At 30.1% G+C, this 9,488-nt stretch overlaps 1 protein-coding gene across 1 annotated transcript; it reads right to left on the reverse strand.

Annotated features, from left to right (window-relative positions):
• Positions 1 to 4,600: 4,600 nt before the first annotated feature.
• On the reverse strand, positions 4,601 to 9,487 carry LOC128394415 (transportin-3-like). Its single transcript, XM_053354740.1, is given in 5 exon segments — positions 4,601 to 5,228; positions 5,308 to 5,413; positions 5,416 to 5,762; positions 5,846 to 8,006; positions 8,168 to 9,487. Coding segments are annotated over 5 exon segments (3,045 nt in total). The 5' UTR covers positions 8,538 to 9,487; the 3' UTR covers positions 4,601 to 5,167.
• Position 9,488: the final 1 nt, after the last annotated feature.

Genomic DNA, 9,488 nt, shown 5'->3' on the forward strand with positions numbered 1-9,488 from the left:
ACAATTTGAATTAATTGTTTCTGTTTTCAACTGAATACAAACTTGAACAATTTATTAATATTTTCTTATTGATTGTTGAAATATAAAAGTTTAGGTTAATGATTAATTATCATTAACAAATCGTGACAAGTTAATCATCATTCACAATTGAGATAATATTATTGATTGTTTACTTTTTAATTACAATTTAAAGTTAATCAATCAAACAATTTTCTCAAATCATCAAAGTTAAACATCACTCTCTGTATGTGATCAAATGTAAATACAATAATAATAATCAGTGAGGATGATGATCAACGATGACAATTAACATTTGAATTAAATCAATTTACAACAATTAAGAACTGATAATAAATAATAATAATGATCAACAATCAAGGTTAATAGTTAAACTTTCCGATAATCAGTTGGAAACTTTTTCTTTCACTTTGATTGTTAATTTCATGATTAACTATTCATCATTTATGATTGAATCATCTTTAATTATACAAATTGTCATGAGAACAATTAACTTAATTGTTGTAAAAGAAACAGAAAAAAAAACTAAACCCACTCGATTATTCAAATTGACCATTGACTTTTTTGGCTCTTTGGGTTGGCGACATTTACTTATTGTTGTTAATCAAAATTTTCTTAATTGTTGTTGATTTAATTTTCTGTTTAGGCGGTTGACCTTTTAAGGTCTTCATCTAGAGCCCTCATTTATTGACCTCTGGTCTTTGATTAGTTGATTAGCTTAATGATTATCATTTGAAATTCTGATTGTTGTTTTGTTTTCAATTCTCTGTCCAAATATTGACTAACTAATCAAATCTTTTGCCCACCGAGTTGATAATTAACTTTTCTGACAGAAAGAGACGCTGATTCAATGGCGGTGGTCTATTCCCACCTTCATCTTTGGGATGATGAAGATCATCATCATCATCATCATCATCATCTCCATCATCTTCTTCCTCCTCCTCTTTGATTTGTTTTGTTTTTCTCCATCATAATAATAGAAACCAGAAAAAGAATTTAAATTTTCATCATTTAAAACTTTTTTCTTTCTTTTCTCTCTAATTCAATTGTTCGTATCTAACAATTAATAGATACTCTGTATCTTAATTACACCCATGTAGGTATTATAATTAAGATTATTCTCAGACTAATCTATTCTTTAATTTCAATTATCTCTCTCCTACCTGTTTCTCCTCTCAGAATGAGTGAGATTTTACATTCTAAATCTATTAGTTTCGATTAACTTACCAACTTAATTAACATTGTGAAGACATAATTAAACCTCCTCTCCCTTGTTAGAAAAGTTAATTAGTATATCTAGAAAGAAAAAGAAATCTAATTAACTTTAATTCTTATATTATTACTTCTTAATCAATGGCCTGTCTATTTATTATAATAGATTTGACCACCAATGGTCAGTAAGAAACAAAAAACCATCATCAAAGTTTAAATTTTCACAATTGCGGGAAAATATTAACAATTTTGATTATTACACAATCCAAACTGTAATTATGGTTAATTGTAATTTCAAATCTCTCAAATTATAACCCAAACAATTAACAATCACATTACAGGATAACAATAAGTTTCGATATTGAAAATAAAAGATCAATTCAAGGATAATCTTAATTTAGATTCGGATATTGATTGACAATTGTGCTTGACAATTTGAATGCTACAAGTTGGACAATCAGTTGAATCATATTAAGATGTGACATTTAATTTACTTTGAATTAATTTCAATTTAACTTGATGTGTGAATAGTTTAATATGATTATCCAAATTCAATTGAGCAGTTCAACTAATCAAATGTAACTTCAAGTCATTGAGAGCGGGTAAAGATCATCAAGCTGAAAGAGCTCAGGTTTTCACGTGTTGATTCAAACTTGATGATTAAGATAATTTAATTATAATCGTTGTAATAATGATTACGATTACATCGGGATTAAGTGGATTTATGAACCAGGAAATATGCTCATGGTTCATGGGAAAGCGAAAGGTGTAAATGATGAACTTGAAAAAAAGGAGAAAATTTTCTTACCGTCAATTGTGATTCCATTACGGTGATGATTATAATCATCATCGTAATGATGGTGATGATTAAACTTGATTATTACAATTCTACAACAACAATCAACAGCTCCGGAAGTTTCACCGGTAGAATCAGTAAATTGTTTAAATCAGTAATTTACAATTTAACTTTTGCCAATTTTGAAAAAACTTTCCGTTCATTGGGATAACCTGTTTTCCTTTATTGTTTGATTGTAGATCTTTAATTTTGCTAATCATTACTGAACAATCAACTGATATTGAATTAAATTATCAACCATTGATAGACAATAAATTACAATTAAATTTGATTGCTTCTTCTTATAATCATCATTCAATAATAACACAATTATACAACAATCAACTTGAATTGATTATTGTAATTTTCATGAACCTTAGGATTTTCTTAGGAAATTTAATTTAATTTATTCAATTAAATATTCATGTTAACAAGTTGATTATTAAAGTTATTGATGATTAAATAATACCTTTTGATTGTATTGGTAAGCAATTTACATATAAATCACAAGCAAACAATTTAAATTAAATCATAAATCTCAATGAATTTTGGTTCATTGTTAAGCTAAACTTTTGTCAATACAAATTTAGACTTGAAATGATTAAATTAAATTGTTTTCTGGCGATTAAGGTTGATTGTGATTCAGTTGATTCACTGATTGTTTTCTTAAAATTTTAATCATCTCATTTTCTCCCAGCTAATCATCAAAATCTAACCTGAAAATCTGTTTCATATTAATCATATGAAAGTCTACCTACAGATAGAAAAGGAAAATTAATTAATTGTTATCAACAATCAAGGTGATTTGTTTTTCTTTTCCTTTAATTTGATACAAATACTTTATATTTCTTAATTAAAACAAATTGTTATTCTGTCCAATTTACTTTGATTGTGGGTGATCAATATCCTTTTGTATAAATGGCTTGTTAAGAGGTAGAAATTAATTGTTAACAATTAATAAAATAAAAAACAACAAATTAGAAAATTAAAAAATATGAGATCAATGGTAAGAAAAGTGGATTAGATTAAGAGGATAATACAATTAATACTTGAAACAATATGTTAACTGTTGAGATGATAAAACAATAAGAGAAATTGTAAATGATAATCATCAACAAAATTAGTTGATTAACACGAAAAAAAAAATTAGAACATAACAGTTAAGATTATATATTGTTCATAACGAGTTAAATTGTTGCTGGAAGCATTTAACGTGAGAATTGACGTTCCAAGGTGTGGTTAATTGTTGATGTTGGTGTTGATAGAAACACCATAATATATAAAAATAGTCAACACCAAGAAAAGAAATGATTAGTTGGTTTAATTGTGGCTGTTGTTGATTTAGTAATCACTTTGCATTGGATATAATTAAGAAGGTTGTCTGGATTAAAAGATAAGCCAGAAAGATTAAAATCCTAATCCATTGATCAACAGGTAAGTTTAGATTTCCATTGATGTTTTCCTTTTGTTTCAATCTAAATAGAGAAAGTTGAAGAAGAAAAAAAAAGATCAACAATTAATATTAATACAGTTAATAATCAAACTAATGGTCACTCTCGATTGGTGATAAAATTAGTGGACGAACCTTGATGATTTATTAATACTCTTTGTGGTCAGTTAATTTGAATGCATATTAATTATTATGATGATCCTTTGGTCAATCGGTTGATTGTTGAGTCTCTTTTGTTTACCAAATTTTGGCTCATTGTTTTCATCAATTTATTCACTTGGATTAATAATTTAGTAGATGATTAGGTTTATATTGTTTCTAATCCATTCTCTTCAGTCTATCTAATCCTTATCACCACCGTAACCAACATGACCACTACTTCATCACCACCACCTCCACCTCCACCTTGATCTAAACCCTTGATTGTTGTATCATCATATTGCATCAGATCGTTTACCTGTCAAGGTATTTAACATATGAATAGTTACCTGAATGAAAGGAGGGTTTGGTTAAATTTGATGAAAGAATAGAAAACAAAAAATAGAGAGAAAAATAATTAGATAAAAGAGAAATTAACATTTGATCAAAAGATATAATCAGTTGATTGTTATGATGAGATTAACATCAATGGAATTAGAAAAGTATAAGCAAATGGATACAAACCATTGAGGAGAAATTAAAAAACAAATCAGGTTACAATTAGTGTTCTAATTAATATTATCTATTGAATTAGAATTAGTTGAAAATCAATATTAGTTGATGATTGAAGTTGTCATGTTGATTTTTCATCAGAAAAGGTCAACTGATTTAGCGGGAAAATTATCTCAGTTTCTATTCTTATATATAATCAGATTCTGATATTAAAGATATGAAAATTACTCCAATGAGCGATTAATTATTTCATTGATTTAATTGGAAACTCATCAGCTTTTATCACCTTGTTGATTGTAACCTTCATTTCTTTCACCGGGGATAATGATTACAATTGAATAACAGTCAACTATTTATAAAACTGCTGCGAATGGTTTGATTAACTGTTGAGATGATCATTGAACCAATAGAAATTAATTAAATCATTTCAAGTGTAACTCTTGATGGTGTAGTTTTTTTTTATATGTTGTTGATGTTATTTGGCCTTTCATATTTTATAGTCTTTAATTTACAATCCAAAGAAATAATATAAGGAAAGGAGCAATAAGAAATCAGCAAAACAAAAAGATTATCATTTCTATCAATTAGATTTTGACAGATCTTTTTTTCTTTCCCAATTTTGTTTTTGTTAATTGTTAATCAGGTTAAGGTGAGCCATTGCCGTTAGTAGCCAAATGATTCTTGATGCTGGTTGTAGATTTGTTAAAGTGGAGGTGGTGGTTTGTGGTTGTGGTGGTCAAGTCTGTAAGTTGAAAATCTTTTCATTGATTCGTTGATAAAGAGTCACGATTAACATTGAATATCTTAATATTAATTGAACAACACCCAAATTAATGCTGTTTTCAATTTGTTAATATACAATTTGCGGTTTTGCTCTTGGTGTTTGGATGTTATTGTTTGATATTAATGGTAGTTTTTAAAAATTTAAATTAGATTGTCATCAAATTATTGTTTTTTAGCCGTCGTCGTTGATTTGTTTGTCTTGAATTGTTTTATTTCAATCATCGATAAATTCTTGATAAACTTCTCATCGAAGAAATGAGTAATTTTATATTGGTTGCTCTATGGAAAAAAAAGAGAATAAGGAAAAGAAATTTACATTATTTAATTAAGATTGACTGTTATTTGATTATTGACTTACTTTTTTATAGTCTCATAGAATTCTTGTAATGATTGTGGAGCTGATTCTGGTGTTACTGGGTGTAAGTGTATTGAAACAGCTTGTAAAGTTTTCTCCAACCATTGAAACTTCGAGTTTTATCCCAAGTTAACAAATTCCATAAAATGTCAGCCATGTCAGGAATATAAAATGATGGTAATGTGACGAGAGCACAATTCATCAAGGTGTTTACTAGTTTCTGTCCGTAACAAGTATCATTTCCCATGCAACCGGTTAACAATTGTTCAACCTGATCACGAACAATTGGAGATGAATTAGTGTTTTTACCAGCACCCGCACTAATTAGTTCAACTATGAATTTACAGACAGAGGTGATACCATCTCGATGTTCTAAGGCTAGTGAGGCTAAAGATAATTCAAGAATTTGACCAAGCAAAGAGAATGAAAGGAAACGCTGCGCATTTTTCTGCAAATACCTGTTCAAACAAAAGAAAAAAGGAAAAAAATCAGTTAGAATTGTAAATGATTATTGGCAATAAAATGTTATAAGATAATTTACCTGGTACAAAGTCTAAAAAAGTCGTCAATAGTTTCAGGATGATTTCTTAAATCTACCTGTTGTCCAGTAAGGAGAGCACAGGTCGGTCTCCAAAAATGTGTCAACATTTCTAAAAGACCATTGTCAATCTTTTCTCTGTCTATATCCGTTAGTGATAAATCTCGGGTATCACCAAATTCATCAACCAAAATGGAGGCTAAATAAAGGTAACATGAATGTTGTGGAAATTGGGAGTAAAGGTTGACAATACATTCAGCAACCGGAATAAGAAGATGAATTGGTCTTAAACATCGTATCACATAGCGAAGACATCTACAGGATTTCTCAACGGTTCGAGCATCACTTGTACTTGAACTGTGTTTGAGAACCGCATCAATCAATTTCCATAGCTCCATTACTCTTACATCCAAAGGAGATTCGTTAGAAGATAAATTGGGAATCCTTGGTTTAAGTCGTAAACCTCGGAAAATTGAAGATATTCTATCCATGTAAACAACTGGATCGGGTTTACCATGTTCAACGGTTCCACTAACAATTCGACTTAGACGTTCAATATTGGGCTCCAAAAGTTTTACGATAACAATTTCTTGGTCTATCCGTGTTTTGTTTTCGGTTGATTGGCTTACAACAGTTGAACAACATTGAAGTAAATTATGTGTCGCTGCTTCATTGAGAACATCAGCTTGTATACAGATTTGCATTAACAGTTCAATGATACTATCATTTCCAATAAGATGCCTTGAAGCACAACAGCCAACAATTTGATGTAAAGATGAGGCAGCAATTGATGAAAGGCTTACATTTGATTCTGATGAGCAAGCGGCTTTGGACAATTCAACCATAGACTTTTCTTGAGAATTGTTGGTGATTAAAGGTAAGAGGTAGTCAAGAACATGATTAAATAAGATTGTAGGTTGATTTTCAAACCAATCACTTAATTCACCTAATATGTTACAACAGGTAGCAAATATTTGTGGATGAAGGGATCGTAACTGTCCACCAGTATTAGGATTAAATTGACATTGGCGGGTGAATAAAATGAGGTTAACAGTATCAGTGACCAAAGCTGCATCTTCATAAATATCTTTGATAAGGCAAAGTATCATGAAAAGATAAGCTTCATCTTGCTCCCAGGAACCTTGATCTTTACTCATTTGACCCAAAGAGGCTTTCAAACTGTTAACAATGTTGTTATGGCGAAGATAATTGGAAGCACCAACGATTAAGACTACCTTTTTGACTAAATCTCTGACTCTTATACGAAATTCTTGTAGATCTGATTGTGGACTTAATAGACTTTCTTGATCCGTGTCTAATTGACAGTGAACTGTTAAACCATCCAAAAGTTTCATTACATGTTGACTGTAAGTAACGGCGACGTGATTATTACGTTTATTAAGAAGATCTGCAAATCGATACCAGAATTGGAAAGTTATCTCAGCCACCTCATAATCATAATGATCAACACAGCGTAATACAAGGTTAACCAAATTGATACCAGTGACTGGTGAATTAACGGGCATTTGATTATCTCCAATAATTAACGGAGAGACAACTGACTCTGCCATTTCGGTGAATATTCGGCTAAAGTTGACTGATTTATCGATGTCTTCATTATTAACAGAATGTTGATAAACTCCTTCTAATTGGTAAATTTGAATCAACAGATAATGAGTTAAATGTTGGTATTTTTCATACTCTTCACATAAAAGTGCAGCACTACAAATTGTATCAGCTGCAGCATCATGAATTGTATCAGGAGTTTTTGGATCTTGAAGTGAACCAAAAATTGAGGTTAATAATGGCTCAATACAATTAATATCACTAGCATCAATTATGGTTAACCAGGCTCCTAGACATCGATATATTTTGGCAACTAATTTTTCAGCCAATTGTTGTGTTGATTCAGGCTCATCTGATTCATTACCATGTAATTGGTGTTTCACCTCTGATAAGGTATTATTTAAGAAGGGAATTATTTTAGGACCAATACTAGTAAGATATTTAAGCATCACAACCCTTCTACTATTACCAACAGTTTTTAAATTAGGATTTCTAGATTGATTAAGCTCTTCTGGTAGTAAAGTCAACATTTCAACCACCACATACCAGTCAAGGCCACTGGCAACCAATTCCTCGACAGGATTAGACCAAGAGGCATCTAAAAATAGAGATGAAAAAAAAAGTTATAAATCGATCATTAAAAAAAAAGTATTAGAATATTTATAATTTGAATATAAGAAGATAAAGTTGAAAAATGTATTGAGATTTGGAAGCTGAGCGATTATCGTGATTGGTCGAGTTAGATTATGAATTACTTACCTAAAATAGCTAAATAAGTAAGACATAGAGCTAATTGGGTTTGTATAACTGGAACATTTATCTCTTTACAGTGATTAATTACTGAGTTTCGAAGTGCTGTATATGAATCAGGTGGAAGCTCATTGAAGCTTGTTTGTAATTTCGTCCGTAAAGTTTGGGCAGCATAGCAACACGATTCAACATCCTTTTTCCTGAGCAACAGTTGATCAGCGATTTCCCAGGCGAAGACACTTTTCTGAACAACTTCAAGCCAACTTCCGGCAATCTTTTTAGCCTCTTTATCGGTGCAAACTTCATTCCGATAGAATCGATCAATAGCCTCTAATACTTGATCAAGGCTTGGTGGTGAGGTGATCTCAGTAAGAGACATGTTATTTTAGAGAAGAAAGAAAGAAAGATAGATAGATAATGATGATTAAAGATGATGGCAAAAACAGAGAAGAAGAAACCAAAGTGGTAAGGTAAATATCCTTCAAAATATTTCTCTCTCTCTCTTTCCGAGATGTTGTTGTTGTTGTCGGCTCCTTGTTGAGGCAGAAGATGATGATGAAAGGACAAAAAGAGAGAAAGAAAAAAAGAAAGAGGTAGATAAAGGAGAAAGAGAAGGTGAAAGAAGAGGCACACAAAAAATAGAACAGAAAAAAATAGGAGAAAAAGAATAGAAAGAGATGATGGTTTAAGTAATTAAATTAGAAAAAAACTGATGATAAACAGAATTTTCAAGATCAATTATAAAACAGGGAACAAAATGAATTATAAAATAACATTTTCGCAAATTACAATTAAATAGATAATCATACAATCACAGAAGAAAAAAAATCCACAAGAAAAACACAACAACCGATTAAACCGATGTCAGGACTAAACATCTTCCTCTTCCCAATGGTTGATAGAAGATAAAAGCATTTTATAGAAAAAATCACTATAATTCACACTTAAAAAAGAAAAGGAGTTAAACTGGTCAAGATAATTAACTTTTTTTCTAATTGTAACTGTTTAACTTGTGTTTAAAAGAAGATGAGAATTTGTAACACTTCAACTAATTGACAATTGATCACCAGAGAAAAGAAAGAAAAAAAATTAATCCAGTTAAAGGGAGAAAAAAGAAAATTAAATTAACTTGGAAGTGGAAATGGAAACATCCAGAAGTAGAATCATAATCATCATTTAAATTAAATAGTGAAGACAATTAAGGTGAATTTTTCTTCTCTCTGTTCAAGATAATTAACTAATTAACTCTAATTAAAACGGTAAGTCGATGGTTAGAACAATTAAATAAATTGTGTCTATTTTTTGTTCGCATCAAAAGATTTAAATGTTT

Source organism: Panonychus citri, unplaced genomic scaffold (genome assembly GCF_014898815.1).
Source record: "Panonychus citri isolate SS breed McGregor unplaced genomic scaffold, ASM1489881v1 Contig00139, whole genome shotgun sequence".
NCBI lineage: Eukaryota > Metazoa > Arthropoda > Arachnida > Trombidiformes > Tetranychidae > Panonychus > Panonychus citri.